Source organism: Neopelma chrysocephalum, unplaced genomic scaffold, assembly GCF_003984885.1.
Source record: "Neopelma chrysocephalum unplaced genomic scaffold, ASM398488v2 Primary Assembly neopelma1_96362, whole genome shotgun sequence".
Lineage (NCBI taxonomy): Eukaryota > Metazoa > Chordata > Aves > Passeriformes > Pipridae > Neopelma > Neopelma chrysocephalum.
The window spans coordinates 23,498-41,288 of record NW_020925010.1 but is presented as its reverse complement, the minus strand read 5'-3'; the positions used below and the strand labels follow the sequence as shown (position 1 = coordinate 41,288).

Here is a 17,791-nt window from a genome sequence, read left to right as displayed (position 1 = left end):
GCGAGCGAGGCAGCGCAGGGACCCCGAGCGAGCGGCTGACGCGGCCCGCGGGCACCGCCCGCTCCCCGCCCGACTCGGCCCCGCCCGGCCCCGCTTCAGGCCCGCCCGGCTCGGCTCGGCCCCGCCCGCCTCAGCCCCGCCGGCCGCACCCCCTCCCGCCCCGTTGTGGCCGCGCGGTAACAGGTGGGGCCGGGCCGGGGGGGGGGACCCGGGCCCGACCCCCGGCGCTGCCGTGAGGGGTCACGGCGGGACCGGCACGGCGGGGACCCCCCTGCGCTGCGGGTCCGCTCCCCTTCCATAGCGCGGCCCGCTGCCCGGTTCTGAGGCTTCACAGCCTTCCAGGAGCACCGAGAGACGGTCCCCAAAGGACGTGATGCTGCAAGGCCGGCAGAAACCAGCCCGGGACATGCAGCCTTCTGGAGGGTTAATATAGCTGGGTTTAAAGCCGCTGCTTAAGACACAGCGATACTTGAAAACACACGGTTGTTTGAAATGGGGTGTTGCAATAAATCAAGCTAAGAGTTAAAAGAACTTCTGAAAACTGCTCCCTTCCCTCCTCCTTCTAATTGGCCTTGGTGGAAGGAAGCCCTTGCTGAAGTGTTCTGCTGAGTGTGTGATCAGTGTTTATCACCTATTGGCTTCCACCTTCCGCTGCCTTACGTTTCTTAAAATATTCTTGCTAAATAACACCAGAGACCTAAAATTCTGCTGACGCTTCGAAAACCAATTCTCCCGGCTCTGAATGTCGCCATCATCGTTCCAATTCATTATGCACGTGGGAGTCATTGTCTTCAGTGAACTTAGTGAAGCTGCGGCCAGACAGATGCAAAATGCAGGGCCTATACCATGATTCTCTTCTACCCAATCCTCCTCTCTGTCTTCTTGCCTCTTCTCATTTGTCTGCACTTCGTGAGTCTTTCTGAAGAAGTGATTTTGCTGGGATAACACAGAGGCCGTGATGTGGTTCCTGTCAGTATTGAGATGGTGAGGGTGGATGACTTCAACCTACAGAGCTGTCAAACTGCAACTTCAATCCAAGCCCTTTTAATAGGCCACAGTTCTTTTAGCTATAGCTAGTTTTGTTCAATGTATTTATTAGCAGCAATAGAACTATCACCATTGTATGTTAATTTTACTAAAAACAAGCAGGAAAACAGCTAGCCAAAAACTTCCTTTAAAATCAAAAGCACCAAGAGAGTGAAATGATTGCAAAACCAAAGTGGAACTAGAGTCAGTGTCCCTGGCTGTGATTATCAAGTGAATGAAGCAGAGTGGAAGCACTACAAATAAACTGAGTATTCATCAGTCTTTCTCTTCAGAAACACATTGTATCAAAATGTGGATGTAATTAATAACTTGCTAAGGTATAGTGTCTTTAATAGAATTACATTGCTCAGTATGTTTCTTAAGCAAGCTTTTTCTTATTCATCAAGGAACTCTGCATTTAATTTCACATGCTTTTCAGAGCCTGCTCTGGGCCTGCCAGTGACCTTAACGGATGTAGGAACAAACCTCTTCACAAAATGCCATTTTAAAATTGCATTAAAGCTTAAAAGGGGAGAGAATTTTCAGTTGAGATATGTTTATACAGTAGCATTTAACAGAAGGCCAAAGATCAGAAACTGCAGAGGAGGATATGCTCCTCCATAAATCTCGGACAGTTTTTTTCCTCTTCAAATTGCTAAAAAGAAGTGACTGGTGGATGAAAGAGGGCACATCTACTTTAATGAAAGCAATAGACTCTGAACATAAACATTTCTAGAAAAATGGACAATATGAAATCTGACAGAACTGCAACCCAAACTGCTGTTATCCTTAGTTCAGTTGTCTAAGACACAAATAAATAAGGAGAATTTATTCTGAGACCTCTCGCTCTGAAAGTACATACATCCAAAGGAAGAACACTCTGCTGTAAATCTTCCTAGGAAAACACGTCATTGACTATAGTTTACTCCAAAACCTATAGTCTGATGAGGTGTATGTTTAAGACACACTTCTTCCTGGTCTTACAGACCCACATTTTTGTATGACACAAAGAATTGCAGACAATGGATGATGTATTTAAAATATTTATTTAAAATTATGAAATGCATTTCATAATGTCTGCCAGTGTCAGATGCAAAAGTAGGTATAAGCTTAAGCCCCAGTGTTCAACACTGTGACTTTTCAGGGTATATTTTAATACAAGATTGTCACACGGTGCTTGAAGCTTTAAAACAGTGCTGAGAAGTATTGGTTTGAAAGTTAGTGTTGATCTGCTGAAGGCATGTTCTTCCTGACCAAAATCAGATTTTTTTAGTTTAGTGCATCTGGAACAATGATTTTTAAAATATATTAGCAAGATTGTTTCATGATACAATAATAAGCCCCAGGATTTTTTGCCATCAGCCCCAGTTGTGTTTTAGTTTTTATTATCTCATTGGGAATAGCACTTTTGTGTCTGTCTTCAGTGCCAGGTAGTTTATTCGGTGCTCTGATTTTCTAGATAAGGTTTCAGATGTCCTACAAAGACACAACATTACCAATGCTTGTTGGAATTCACTGGAGAATTGTTCTTGTAGAGCACAGGTTTAAAAAAAAGTATATAGTATGTCAGTGTCATATGTCAATGATCTGGGGTTTGTTTGAGAAATTCACAGTTTTAACTCCTGCCAGCTGCAAAACTGTATTAATGGGAACATGATCCAGCCTGTTTTTATCAAGGTGCAAAAAATGAACTTCATTGCCTGGAAAGGAATGAGAATAATATGTAAATTACTAAATAAAATATTAATTTATTCAAATATGTAAGCGAATCAAAGCAGCATTCTGACTTCCTACTAGTTCTTGTACAGATGTGTACTAGATCTGTAGATTGCACACTATTCTGTATTTTAAACAATGACAAATTTTTTTTAAATTATGTTAAAGAAGCAAGGAACGTTGAGGCACCTAACTAGTTTAAATCTGCTGTATTCTATGATGTTTCCTAATCATAGAATCATAGAATCAGCTGGGTTGGAAGTGATCTCTGAGATCATCAAGTCCAACCCTTGATCCAACCCCACTGTGGTTCCCAGCCCATGGCACTGATGCCACATCCAGTCTCTTCTTAAAAACCTCCAGGGACTGAGAATCCACCACTTCCCTGGGCAGCCCAATCCAATGTCTCTGGAAAGAAATTCTTCCCAATGTGATGACTGTCATGTTGCAGCTCCCCCTTCCTGGACTACTCCTCTACTAAACAACATCAGATGCCTCGAATAAAACGTGAAAACAGACTGTAGGTAAACACCATGATGTCAAAAAAACCCCTCCAAATTTCGAGGCAGTTGTTCCATCAGCACTCCAATCAATCCCTGCAGGACTGTGATGAGCTTTGTGCCACCTCTGTGGGAGCTGGGACTAGGCAGTGACACTTTGCAGATTCCTTCATGCCACAAAAATCACGCAGTCGTACACAAGGCTGTCTCCTCCGAATCCACAGGGACAGCGGGCGAGCTGGCAGCAAACAGCTGAAGGAGGGAGCTGTGACTCTCACACAAAACAAAGCAGCTCACCTGGGCCTATGATCAAAGCTCCTCCCTGCTGAGCAGGGTCTCCTTGGAAATCAAAAGCCGGGCCAGTCATTGCTCTCCATATACTCCTGATGCTTCCCAGAAGGGTGTTTGATTTCACGTGAGGGCTCCGCACTAAACAAAACCACAAAACATTGTTATCTATAAACACAAAAGTATGTAAGAACAAGAGCACTGAGCAGCTGCTCTGAATAGTTTAGAGATTCCTGATTACCAGTATTTGCACAAGAGGCAATCTAGTGGGCAACTCGCTTTCTATTTACATTGCAATCGTACTATTTTATCAGAGCATTCATGTTTTGTTTGTGTAAGTCCAAATAAGGTGAGAAAATTATTCTTACCTGATATGTTATTACCTTCACCTCTTTTCATGCCAAGCGTTTTATAAATTTCCCTTTGTGGATCTACATACATTTCATGTGTATACCCAGTTAAACTGCAAAAGGGCTGCAAAATATAGGCATACACACACACACATATAAAAAAAAGTAATATTTTTAAGGTTAAGGCAGTAACTGGTTAGGGTCTGCTGACAACAGAAAAAGTACTGATACCCTGCCAGCTCCACCCTCCTCCCTCTTACTTGGAAGCTGTGTATTTGTCATGTTAAATTAAAGGCCAAAAATTTTCAGCCTCAAAGCTTTTATTGAAACAAAGCTTCCAGTGAAATCAAGAAAAGATGTTTCTTAGCAAGCCCTGGTGGTTTTTAAATTGAAGGTTTTAGTTATTTGCTTTACTCATGTGTTGCTATTAGAATTGCCTCATGAATACCATCCTTTTTTTCTGCAGTTGCAAAAGACCATCTTTTCACTCAGAGCAAATCCCTCAATACAGACCATTAAGACACAAGAGAGGACACCTTCAATGTCTACTTTATTTACCTTGATGTGATGATAAGATGACTGTCCAATAACTATAAGCCTCACATTTGCTTCCTAGAACAGAACAAGGGTATTGAAGTTGTAAAGAGGAACTCAGTGTTTCTGCACGACTTGGAAGCATTAGCAGAATCTGGAGTCCTGAGTTAATAATCACAGTGCACCGAGTTAAAATTATTTGAAATTAAAATCACGTGTTTGGAGACTTCACCCTGGCTATCACCCACAGTCAGAAGCAACATTAATTTATTAAGTGATAACTTATTTTTAAAGAGACCCTTTGAATTACAGATGTGTAAACTTTGAGTTTCCTGTAGCATTGGTAGGTAGCACTGTCTTTCTGATTGATTGCAACACGCTATGATTTTGGAAATTCAAAATTTCCACGCAATTGCACCTACCTCAAGAAGCAGCACAGAAATACTTGTGCCCAAATATCTGTGATTTACATATATGGACACACATTAATAGATATAACTTACATTCACACATACTGCTGTCTCTTGCAGGTGCAACATTAGGCCTGAGCCTTATATAGAGGCCAAAACTTGAGTTCATTTAGATGCCAGTAAAACCAGTTAATAAAATATAAGGTAGTTTCATTAGCGTGTAATACTTGCCTTTCCCATATAGAATCATTTTGCTTTTTATGAAAAGAAGCCCTCCTAAAAACAAAATACTCCCACTAAGAAAAGCATGGGCAGATTTTGATTCTCTACATACATTTATTTGAGGAGTCAAATTAAGAAAATGTCACTCCGAGTAACACTGGTCAAACAGTTCAGAAATATCTGTCCTGGGAAGAGAAGCTGCCAAAGACATCTCCCCTTTTTATCCTCAAGTTCCTAGCCCATCTCAGATGGATTTAGATGGACTTGCTGTCAGCCATGACCTGAGTCTCTGTCACTGACTGTGCTGCTGTTGGGAGAAAAATACGACAGAATTTCAATCATCAGCCTGGAAGAGACAGATTGACCTTCCACATTTAGCAGGAGATCATTGTCGCCTCCGGTGTCTCCCACCGCCCAGCAAATACCTGTCCACAGCAACCCCTGCCCACTCCTCCTTTCTGTCACTGTGTCATTCCTGTTTGTGCAGCTGCCCAGAGAACAGGTCACACCACTGATGCAGCTCACAAATAACCATAGGAAAAGATACGGGGTTTAATCCAGATCAATTTTCTGATCTTGTTCCACGCACAACCATCAGTCAGCCCTGCCAGCATAATGGAAAGGGCAGTAGTTAGTAGTCAGGAGAAGACAGCTGTCCAGGGCACCACTAATACCAGAAGGAATGCCTGTCAAATGTTGTCTAGCTGTTCTAAAACAGCACTAAAAAGAGCACCAAGCTAATAGGGCAGGGAGAAATAATGCTGCTGCAACAGAGCGTGTAGTGCCATAAATCCTTTCCCGTGTCTCCCAGGCAGATTCATTATTGCTGTTGTAGCAAACAATGAAAGTGCTTCTTCTGAGCCACTTTTTTTATTCCTGGAAGCCTCATGCAGGCCTGTAGCTGGACACAACAAATCAGCTTGGTTGCAGCAACCCCACATACATATTAAGGGTAGAACACTTACTTGTAAATACGCCTTGGGAACTTTTGCCAGATCTTCTACATATTCCTTACAGGTGTAACACAAAAAATTCTGCAACACAGCCAATTGGACGTATCAGAAACAGATGTAATTGCATAGCAACGAAGCAGCAGATTACTGATTTTGGGCACACAACACTTGGGAGGCGAACAGGAACCAGGAACGAGAAAGATTCCAGCTCTTTGAAGTCACCACATTTGGATTGGGATACCGGTTTAATCCGAGCAAGAACAAGGACGCCGGGCCCGCGGCCTTGCTAATATTTTTATCTCTAGATATCGCAGCAATGCGATAGCTGGGCTCAGCAGCTGGGAAATCAGGGGAACGCGATACTTGTTTCCCTAAACAAGGAGTGTTTCCTTTCTGGTAAACAGCGTTATCACTTTACCGAGGCGCGGATGGACGGCGGGGGCAGCGCTGACCCGCTCGCTGCGTTCCCCCCCCGCTCCCCCTCCAGCCCCGCCGTGTCCCCCCCGCTCACCCGCACGAACACCACGATCGCCTTCCGATCGCCGTACAGGGCCTGGAAGGGGAGGCTCCTGCCGTCCCGGTCCAGCACCGGGCAGCGGGCGGTCTCCTCCCGCAGCCCCGCCGGCTCCCCCCGCCGCCCGCAGCCCCGCGCCCGCCCGACCTGCTGCGTGACCGGCCCCGCCATGGCACGGCAGGGCAGGGAAGGGAAGGGAAGGGAAGGGAAGGGAAGGAAAGGGAAGGAAAGGAAAGGCGGAGCTGGCGGGGAAAGCCGCGGGAGGGAGGGGAGTGCGAGACGGCGAGGAAGCGGCGGGGCCGGGAGGGAGCGCGGGCGGCTCGTCCCCGTCCCCGTCCCTGTCCCCGTCCCGTCCCCGTCCCCGTCCCCGTCCCGTCCCTGTCCCCGTCCCGTCCCTGTCCCCTTCCCGTCCCTGTCCCCGTCCCGTCCCTGTCCCCGTCCCGTCCCTGTCCCCCTCCCGTCCCCGTCCCCGTCCCCGTCCCGTCCCCGTCCCTGTCCCCCTCCCCGTCCCCGTCCCCGTCCCGTCCCCGTCCCCGTCCCCGTCCCGGGGAGCGGCCCCCCCGGGCGAGGAGAGAAGAGGGAGTTGGGACGGAAAAAGCGAGAAACCCGCGGGCCGAAACCGCTGTGCGCCTCTCGGCCACTGCCAGCGTGCGGCTTGTGCCCGGAAAACACGGGAAAGTCACACGGGAAAGTCACACGGAACTCGCCCGGGATGGTGCGCTGGCAGGAACGGGGATGTGTCCCCGAATCGGGGCTCACACCGGGAGGCCGCGGCACGCGGAGAGAGAAAACTTTCCGAGGAGCTCTCGAGCTGCTGTTTCGCACAAAACGCACACCAGACCCGGTTTCCTTATTCAAGCAAAGGTCCGATTTCCTTATTCAAGCAAAAGCAGAACTTCACGGTGCTTTGGCAGCTGAATAGCAGCGCAAATGCTCATGTGAGTGCATCATGTGCACGCAGAAGTGAGTGAACAGTTCTCCCTAAAATAAGGTCGCATAAGAGTATTGTGGTCTCTTGGATAACTGCGTTAGCTGAAAGTTTATAAGGGCAAGAGCGCTTTTCTTAGGGGGCAGAGAAAAAGACGTGTCAGAGAGAACAGGACTGAGGGGACCTCCAGAAGTTATTCTGCTTTGTGAAACTCTCTGACTATATTAGCTCCAAAGTTTCTTGGCAAACTGTCCCAGTGTCTTTATGTTAATGTTATCCCAAATTTGTATCCTATGCTTTGGGTTAAGCCCACTGCTTTTGTATTACCAGGAGAGAGCAGGTTGAGTCTTGCAGTTCAGTACGTCCTCACAGAGACTTTGATTTAAAAGGTGTTGAATTCAAATTAGTAAAAATTAGTAAAGAAGTTCTGAAAATTGTGAAACTTAACAATCTGCTAGATACACTTGGACCCAATGATTTTAAAGGTCCTTTCCAACCTAGGTGATTCTATGATTCTGAAAAAATTTGGGCAGTATTAATTCCCCATTGTTGTTCTCATCAGGCTTCTTTGTTCACTTAACAGTTATATATTATACTGTCCAACACATTTCTTCTACTAGCAGCCCATAAAGAGAACTGTGGGTTGTGCAGCAGCCTTCTGCAGGCCCCTCAGCAGTACTGATGGGAATGTGCTGCCTACCCTTGACTACTGCAGGACATAGCAAAGCAGGGAGAGCTGCCGAATTTTGACAGGCTTTGCTCTTCATCTTGAAGCTGAAGCGGCCAGGCCATGACCTCACTGTGTTACAGCTGCAGCAAAACCTTTGGGTAGCATTACCAGGGTTCAGGGGCACAGCTCAGCGCTTGATCATCAGCGGAGCTTGGAGCAGGGCCCTTGCCATTGCAGCTGGAAATCAGAGCCTGCAGGGGAGGCAGTCACACCACTGCAGGGCATCTGCTGCCACAGCCTCCAAGTGGGAGCACAGGCAGGAGTAAGACTGCTGATGGCAAAGACTGGGCAGTGTGGGGTCACAAACTCAGCCGATACTGCCCTGGGCCAGTCTGCACGTGGCTGACCTTGTGCCTAGTGTCTGAAAAGCTTATTCTTCCTTGACTTGATATGAAATCTCTTGAGGAGCCCAGCCTCTCTGGGAGAGCTGGTAATACTTCCTTCCAAGCCAGTCAAGACTGCCTGCAGACCTCGCTTTATTTATTCTGTTTGGCCTCCCTGGCTGAAGCAGCATATCCTCAGCACCTGGTTTCAGCGGTGCACAATTGAGGAACAGCAACTTCCTGCTCAGGATATTTGCCAAAGCATTCTCTAAAACCCTCAAACAGCGTGTTTCTGACTCTTGATGGCGATTCTTGAGTGTTGCTAGAATACAAGTACTGCTGCCACCCCCTGTTTTACAGAGAAAGAATAGAGGCAAGGGCAGCTGTACACTGACGTGTTCTGTGAAAGGGGAGACACTCAAAATTAGCAGTCACCTCCTGAAAGCTGAAGCTTAAAGCCTTTCATTAATGTATACTTAACAAAAATACAGATATAAATTCCACTGACTTGGTGGGAAGAAAGAATCCGTATCTCTTGAGGTACTGACTAAGAGTGAAGGCTACTAAAACCACATAATTCTTCAGTGTGTGCTGTGAACAGGCAAACTTCCTCTTCTTTCCCCTTTTTTCTTTGTTGCTCACAAATATAAAAATGTGGTTAACTTAAAAAACACACTTGTCAGTGTGATGTATTTTTCATTATCTTAAGGAGAATCAATTAGTGCATTTGCATTATTAATCGTGATTCAAGATGGAAGGCACTCTCTTCACTGCAGGGCAATTTACAGTTGAAGAGAGAAACTTAGCTAATATTTAATTAATCAAGAGTTGGGTTACTTTGTGCTGTGAGTAAGAAATTCAAATTCCTACCATTTGAGGAGGAAGAGCAATAATTACGCAAGGATGCCTGTTAATTTATTTGTGCTGTGTTGACTAGTGAAACAAAATACCAGCTGTAATTATGCAACCTTAATTCCTTTATTTACAGCAGGTGAACAAAGTGTCTGACAAACAGAGGTGTGACCTGTGTCAAAACCATAAACGCTGTCTAAAGCATGTGGTGTTTATTTGTAAAGCAACACGTTATTATCAATTTACTGCACAATATGCTGTTTATTTAGCACAAGGGTATTTGTTGTTCTTGTTTATCTGAGCATTGTTTCGCTAGAGCTAACGTGGTTATTACTTATCAGCTGAAAATAAATTAGTGTTTGCAATTCCAGGGTAAAAACATCCTGATAAGTGCTAGCTAAGAATGAGTAGTTTTCAAACTGCTGTTGTAATTAATTTAAAAGGAGTAAAACTGTGTACTGTCCTGTAGATAAGATGGATTCTTCTCTGTGAGGGCGGTGAGAGAAGTGTCCCAGAGAAGTTGTGGACTCCCTGTCCAAGGCCAGGTTGGATGTGGCTTGGAGCAACCTGGTCTAGTGGAAGGTGCCCCTGCCCATGGGAGGGGTGTTGGGACAAGATGATCTTTAAGGTTTCTTCAACCCAAACCATTCCATGATTCCGTAAGAGCTTTTTTCCTTTATGTCTGCCTCTCATTTTTTCCTTAGAGTCACAATATCCTGGATTTCTTATTCTGTGCTTCATCACAGCATCGTGGCAGTGATTCTTCCGACCAGCAAGGGAAATCATTCGCAGCCTTGAAAGTGATTTTGCAAATGCTGGGTTCATCTCCCTTTTTGCTACCTGGTGTGTGTTCTCTGTCTCCTGATGTTGTGTCTTTTCATTTTTGCTTCCTATTTTTTTTTGTGTGTGATTTTTGTTTGGTTTGAGGTTTTGTCTGTGTTTCATTTTTTTCGTTGTTTTGGGGATTTTGTTTGGTTGGTTTGCTTTGTTGGTGGTTTTGTGGTTTTTTGTTTCTTTCTTTGTTTTTCCCTGAGGGAGGAGATATCACCATTTCAAAACTTGCCTAAGTTTTGCTTTTTCACTCCCTTTAAAAATTATTCGAGGTTATTTACCAGACTGAGAGCTTCATAAGTCTGGCTGCAGTATCTGAGTATTGGTATGTGTTGCATATTGATTAACTGTTGTTTCACAGCACAGATAATGGAAATGTAATTAAAAATCTACTCTAATAGTTTAGTGATTATAATGACATATGGAGAAAAAATATTTCTCCGATTCTGTTTGACATATTTTAGTTTTGTAATGCAAACCCTACACAGAGAGCAGTAGTTACAAACTCACTCCACAACAAAATAACAATATTAATTGAAATGCCCACATTTTAGTTAACATAGCCTCAAGGCATAAAGAGAACTAATTTAGTAAGAACCCTCTGTATTTAATCTATTTCTGTTTTGCAGGTCCCTGCTCTGTGTGCTGCAAATGAAAAACAGAGATGGCCATCTCCATGTCCACAATAATAAATTATATGTGAAGATGCTGCTTATTTGGTCTGAGTGCCACTAGTTTGAATCTTTCTTAAAAAGAACTAGGAGGAAGCAAATTACTACTTAAATAGATGAGACACGGTCAAAAAGCAAATCAAAGATATGCGGCAATCCAGACAGGCCAAAGAAAATTGTCTTGTATCTTGTTAGTGATAAGGCTCTTAGAAAGTAAAGCTAATTATCATTAGTGTAAACCAGATCCGAGGATTAAGAAATGAAGAATGTGAAGAAAAGCATTTGGTTCATGCCAAATTAAACCTCGTTATTTAAGATTCTCGCCCTGGTGTCTTGCAAGGCAAACAAAAACTTTCTTGAAATCTTTCGATAGTATTCATTTTTTTTTTACTTCCTCCCTCTTCTCTCCCTCCAGTATTCTGCTGTGCAGGAAAAACATACTATGAGAAGTTATAGTAGAATAAATAGTCAGTAGGTAGAGTAGAGTAAAGCAGAGTAGTTCCCAGGTACTATTTCTCTTTTCTGTGTTCATAGAGAGCTGGATGTGTGCTTTGTGATGGATTCAGTTCAAATGGCTCTTTTATGTGTGGCAGCACTGACATTTAGCTACAATTAAGGATTCCCTTCCTGAGACCAGTGGATGGTATCATATTTTTGCAGGAGACAAACAGCTTCGAGTTGATTTTAGCACACACTTGAAACAGATTTCTTTTGTTTCCTGGTGTATGATTAAGAGCAGCATCAGTAACATCAGGCATCTCTTGAGCCTCTTTGCTAGAGGGATCAATTAGGAACTCAGGCCTTTCCTCAAAAAGAGGTAGATTTGATTTTCTCACAAGCTTGCCTGACCACTTGTGTCCTGAGGACCACAAATCCATGGCCCACGTCATCCCTTCTGCCTTTCAAAATGGCTGAGAAGTTGAGGTGGTGAATATTCTTCCTGCCACAATAAGTGTTGCCTAATTATCTCCTAATTTTGTGTGGCTGACTGAGACGGTGCATGAGCCAAACTCTGATGAAGTAACCCACGGTTTTCACTTAGTGAAGATTTCCTTGAGAAATTATTTAAATAAGAAAAAGGAGTCTAAAGATAAAGTGTCTAATGGCCATCCTGTGACCTCTCTGCCAGGAGCTTCAGAGATCACAGCTTTCCAGCTGGCTCTCCTACAAGGGCCTTTCAAATCCTCTCCAGTGGAAATAATGTGTTTAGTTTGTTAACAATGAAAACTTCTACTACTACAGCCAGTAGAATTCATGCCAGAGCTGAGGTGGATGGCCCAGCCCTGAAAGCCTTTTGTACCTGGAGTTCCTATGGATGTTGGCGTGAATCCTGCAGAATATTTTTTCTTCTTAATGAAACTATTTATTCTTTCCTTATTTTTCAATTGCTATTTTCAATAATCTTTATACGTACAATTCCATTGCAGTCATTTCTTTATGCTCAAAACTACCAGCAAAAGTGAAGGACAGAATAAAAGGGGCAATATAAATACATTAAATATACTTCAGTTATAGTCAGCCATAAATTAAAATATATTAATGTATCACCTAAACCACAAGTTCTTTAACTGAAACGTCTGTAAATGTAAGAGAAGTGTTATCTTCATTTGCATAATGGTGAAAGGCCATTCAAATTAGTTCAAATTTATGCACTATTGTTTCTTTACACCATCATCTTTCACATTGTAAGTGAGGATGTGCAATGTCCTTCTGTCCACAGCAGCAGATTTCACACATTAAAAGCTGAAGGATAAAATATACACAGAACAAACTTAAAAAAAAGAAAATAATGGAAAAGGGATGAATAGAGACTGATTGCATTCCCTCAAATTCTATTTATTTTCTTTTTCGTTTTCCTCGTTGTTCCTCTATAAAATGTTTGCAACAATTTTAACTCAGTTTCCTTGATGTTGATTTTTATGCATCAACAGTTTGCTGAACGCAGCTTCTGCCTCATTTCTACACAGCACATGAGTCAGATTTTTTTTTTTTTTTCAAACTGAATCGACTTGTTCTCTTGCTCTCTCCAGGGAGTGATCAACAGCCACTGTTTAAAAATTCCCATTAGGCACTTCAGCATTCAAGCTGTGGCCCTGCTACGGTTTCCAAGGTCCCAACATAGAACCCCAGTGATTTCCACACCAGTCTGATCACACCAGTGAGTCAGCTAAGTGTGGTAACAATCAATCTGTAAAACATATGTGCTTCTATGCTGCTGCTATCATTAATTCTACAAAGGGAAATAATTTCAAGGAGCAATAGTTGTTGTTTGAAAATATCAGATGAGGGAAGAAATCTGGCTGGCAGTCCAAAAGGGATCAGTGCAGCAGCCTCTGGAATTGCCATGCCAGCAGGAGTCACTTCTTGCTGATGTAATTTGTGTGTGTTCTTCTGACTAGTTATAGCTGTTGTTGCTCTTCTTACATGAAAAGACCGTTAAGACAAAAAAAAAAGTAATCGGAATGGAAGAATTTTTATTCCTTCCTACTGCTCAGAAGACTGCTAAGTGCTGAGACAGGGGTTATGTTTGTGTGTATCTACTTATTTGAACAAATTCATATAATCATATTTTATTGTCTTAGCCTATAGACATATTGATTCTACTCTAAAAATGACTTCTTCATGAACTATGATCCACTTGGGGGTGTGTGTGTAATTATTCTTTTTCTCCATAATGCATTTTTCACACAGGTAGGGGGGAGTGTGTAGCTGCTTTGAAATGCTTCTTCTGTGGCCTGTCCTCTGTGTCATTATGGCAGTGACTTTTGCCTAAAAGCTTTAATAAGGTGCTTTTGAAAATAATACATTTTAGTTATTTTTCCTTGTATATCTGTGCAGCTGTATTCCAAACAGATCATTGTAATTCAGCCTCTGTTTCTAGCAATGTAATAAGGGGCTTGTTCACACTTGAAAGGTAATTCTGATTAAAGCAGATGTAAATTTAATTTCTGTAGCTATTGTTAAGTAACTCCACTCGTGGTTGTGCTTATTTGTGCTCTGCTTATCTCAAATAACTTTCAAATAATGAGACTTAATCAGAATAAGAGATGGTTCTGCAGGAAAAGACATGTACAAACATGAAGGTGTTCAAGATATCTATACCTCACATTGTGGACAAGCTGGGAGAAGTTTCAGTGGGACACTATTTTAGCTTTCTAGGGGAATTTCAGGTGACAAAAATATCTGAAGTCTGTTGTTATCTCTGATGTTGCTTAGATAAGAGACTTTCTATTTCAGTTGAAGTTTAACTAAGAGCTCTGCTTTCTTTGAAGAAAATTGATGGCAACCTTGCAGAGCAAGTTATTTACTGGATTCCAGTTCCAGAAAAAAAGCACTGAGAATGGGGAGTCAACAGCTGGGTTGCTGTGCCAAGTGATGGATAGACCAGTCTTTGCACAGAGAGGGTGATATAGTCTGTCTGCAGTTTTTTCCACACAAATTTAAGCATTGTAACCCAAAAAAGAGGTCATGCCTTCCTCAGACTCTAAAGACTTGGAGTCCTAGAAAGAGTTGTCCCATGTAAAGTGGAAGAGCTGTCTGCTGTGGGTGTAAAAATTCCATTTTCTGGGATGTTCTGTCTCTTTCTTTGGGCATTCTTCTGCATTTTTGAAGCACTTGTGGGATCTGAACGGTGCTCTCCTTCTAAGCAAGCATGTCACAAGTGCACTGAGAGGCTTGTAAAAGACGGAGGGACTGGGAAAATATTATGTCATGAGTGCAGAAGCCCCTGTTATTAGTTCTCTTGACTATTTCAGGGATGTGTCAACCTGAAATCATAAGCTTTCACTACAAAGTTACTAGTTCTGCCTCAATAACAGGCAGAAGCTTGAAAATAATGATCATGCCTGTAAAAATTCCAATTCAGCTTAAAAAGAGCTCCACGTGTGACAACTTCTGAAAGATTCCGTGTTCAAAGCTACCTTTCCTTAAAACTGGCAGCACTGAAGTCACCACTGGCCACATCTTTTTTGATATTTTCTGTAAATGCTGCAGTGTCTAGCCTTCAAAGTAACAGTGCATGGCTTGTACTTCTAGGGGGGAATGTGGCTGGAGCACTCTTCCCAAGCCTGGGGGAAATAAAAGCTCGTTTCCCACCGAAGCTGTGGCGTGACCTTGTCAAGCACCTCTCAACACGTGGGCTTCTAAAAGTGTCTGCAGGTGCCACACAAGCAGAGAGGCAGGGGAGTGTAGAGTGTTTGGACAAAAGTGCATTGGAAAATTTAGGTTGGCAAAACGTGGTAGTTTGTTGGGGTTTTTTTTTGCAGCTGTGAAAATGTGATTTAGTCAGAACTCCGGGGGGAACCTCGTTCACAGCGCAGTGAAGATCTCTGAGGACCATAAACACTTCAAATATAGGTGTCTCAAAGACAATGCAGCCAATATTTCAGCCTGACACCACGCTGGCATATTATTTAATACCATCTTAGGGGTAAGAACACTACCTATGAAGTAGTAACTAGTGTTAATGCCTGCTGTCTACCTGGAAACAAGTGCTATTCTACAGTTACTTGTTACCTTAAAGAGAAGGAATCATACAGCATGTATTTTGCATGACTCACACTTCATAAACTTACAGATTCAATAGTCTTTCAGGAGAAAGACTATTATATATATATATAATATATATATTATATATATAAAAATATATATTTTATATATACATATATATTATATATATGTATACCTATATATTATGTATATTTTATATATATAACGTATATATTATATACATCAGGAGAGTGATGTGTATAATAGCACTTAGAGGAAACAAATATTTGTGAAACTCTTAATTCCAGGACTGAAATGAAACCCGTGGATTCCTCCCTGCAGGGCACCCCTGCAGCCCCTGGCTACCCAAAACCTCACATTTGTGCCCCAAACCAGCCTTGTGCAGTCTTTTGGCATACCCTGCTGTGCCCCTGCAAGACAAACTTCTATTGAGTGGGCTCCCAAGACATCCCAGGGTAATTCAGGGTCTGCCTAAATAGCAAAATCTGTTTCACTGCCCTTTGGTTTGCTTATTCTGTGGTTGTGTCTTTTTACTTGATGACTATTAAATACTCAACACTGAAATAGAAATCAGTAAATCAGTTGCACTTCTTGTTTGTTAGTAGAAATGTCTCTTTGAAAATGGCTCCTCCTCAAGGGTGTTGGAGTGTCCACTGGACATAACAGTTGAAAACAGAGGAGAAAAAAATTAAGATAAATGGAGTTGGAAGTGAGACTATTCAGAAATTGTATGTGATAATGATTTGCTCATGACACTGACTTTATTTGAAGGAAAAAAGTGCCTTCAGTTACCAAAGATGAGTCTTGCAAAGCTCTGAGTTAACATGAAGACCGAGGAAATGATTTTTTTCATGTCTGTCTTACTAGACAAGAACTGTTTTTCTTTATCACAAGCAACTACTGACAATAAACCTTCCCTATGATCACCTGAGCAAAGTTGCTGTGATGATTTATATCTGAAGCTGGTGGTAGGCACCAGCTTTATCTGGTGTAAACGCTGCAGTTTATTTTCTTTTTATAAACAGATACACTACCAGAAGGTTGCTATAGTTTCCATGGTCCTCCACAGTTTCTTATTTGACTTCTAGTATCCATTCAAGAGCCCTTAATCCTTTTTTTTTTTTTTTTCCCATTTAGAGCTTGATGAGAAAACTATGCTCTCAAGAGCCACACGGTTAAACAGCTCTGGACAGATGAGGAAGGTTCTTGAAGGAGGTTTATACTGCAATTTGCAATGCTTGCCTGCTAGGAATTTTTTTTTGTGTGTGTGTGTTACTGCTGGCAGAATTATATCAATAGAAAGCTCAGGAATGAAGGAAATCAGCGAGAAAAATGAGAATTTGCACATACTTGGCTTAAATGTCCACCAGAGACACAAAGAGATCAGGGTCCACTGTGAAGTGTTCGTTGAATGACTTAAAGATTTGAAAACGTGTAGGGACTGTGGTGATGGCTTCCTTACATGAGGCAGAAATAACCATAATTGTGCTCATATTAATTGTTAATTAGACATGAAAATTTAAAAGGAAAGCGGGAATTATTTTTCCTGAATGCTGATCATGCAGATTTTTTTACAATCTGAAGTCATCTGGGTCTCAGAAATCCTTAAATTTGAGAAACAATTGGTCCCAACAAAATGATTATCACACTGGCATTTGCTTTGCTGTTCTTCTTGGCTGTTATGTTTTGTTTTCTGGTTTGTTTCTGTAGGGAAGGGGGACAAGTCTGTTCCATGTCAGGCTTAATTTTAGCTTGTGTCGTGGCTCTTTTATTTTCTGTTTTGTGAATTTCTTTTTAAAACACGCTGTGCTTAAAATATATTGGTGTTCTGTTCCACAGAATGTGCATATTATGTGTTTTAAAGCACTTAATCTGATTTCTGAATTGAACACTGTTCTGGGTGTGAATGAAAGAAAATCTGCTTGAAAGGTAAAGGGGCTGGAGCAAAATAAAAATAAAGTTGAGATGACATTAGGTGGCATTCTTAAGAAAGACCCCCCTAGGGCCTTTAACCCAGGCAGAGGTGGGCATATATTGTGTTGCTAAAATGCTGGTAAAATGAAATTCTGGCGTAAAATGAATGTATTTGGCAGGAGTTGTGTGCAAGCACAACACGAGCTTCTCTTGACTTCCTGTGCTCAGAATTTGTTCCCAGAATTGCAGCTTGAAAGAATGAACCTTTAAAATAAGCTCTCTGGCTTTAAAATGGTTTATGCAGGGCGGTAAAGTAGTAGGTGTGCATCTGATAAAAAAATTAACAGACTCCCTGTTGTTTTAATTAGGGAAAAGGATGCTATAAACTGAGTAAACATCAAGGACAGCTAGATAGCAACCTGCTTTTTTTTAAAGGGTTTAAATGAATTGTCTCTCCTCCCTCCATTATTGCTTATTCATTCAGCAAGATTGAGCCCCTCTCCATCCCTTCCACTTCCTG

General features: G+C 42.4%; 1 protein-coding gene and 1 long non-coding RNA gene across 2 annotated transcripts; one reads left to right on the top strand and one right to left on the bottom strand.

The window, feature by feature from the left end:
* Nucleotides 1–2,053: 2,053 nt before the first annotated feature.
* On the bottom strand, nucleotides 2,054–6,684 carry PRXL2C (peroxiredoxin like 2C). The gene is made up of 6 exons (XM_027708578.1): nucleotides 6,511–6,684; nucleotides 6,012–6,080; nucleotides 4,439–4,492; nucleotides 3,899–4,004; nucleotides 3,540–3,671; nucleotides 2,054–2,726 (listed from the first exon to the last, which is right to left on the bottom strand). The coding sequence occupies exons 1-6, from the start codon at nucleotides 6,682–6,684 to the stop codon at nucleotides 2,599–2,601; spliced, it is 663 nt and encodes a 220-aa protein (XP_027564379.1). The 3' UTR covers nucleotides 2,054–2,598.
* Nucleotides 6,685–13,545: 6,861 nt separating this feature from the next.
* On the top strand, nucleotides 13,546–17,195 carry LOC113981273. Its single transcript, XR_003538368.1, has 2 exons — nucleotides 13,546–13,634; nucleotides 16,495–17,195. It is a non-coding gene; the product is annotated as an uncharacterized LOC113981273 (long non-coding RNA).
* Nucleotides 17,196–17,791: the final 596 nt, after the last annotated feature.

Bases quoted from the DNA above. Each gene is read 5' to 3' on its own strand.
- PRXL2C (XM_027708578.1), bottom strand. From the start codon at position 6,684: ATGGCGGGGCCGGTCACGCAGCAGGTCGGGCGGGCGCGGGGCTGCGGG. The intron at 4,005-4,438 runs GTAAATAAAGTA...TATATTTTGCAG, and splicing joins CATCTTATCATCACATCAAG to CCCTTTTGCAGTTTAACTGG. The intron at 3,672-3,898 runs GTAAGAATAATT...GGTTTTGTTTAG, and splicing joins TGAAGGTAATAACATATCAG to TGCGGAGCCCTCACGTGAAA.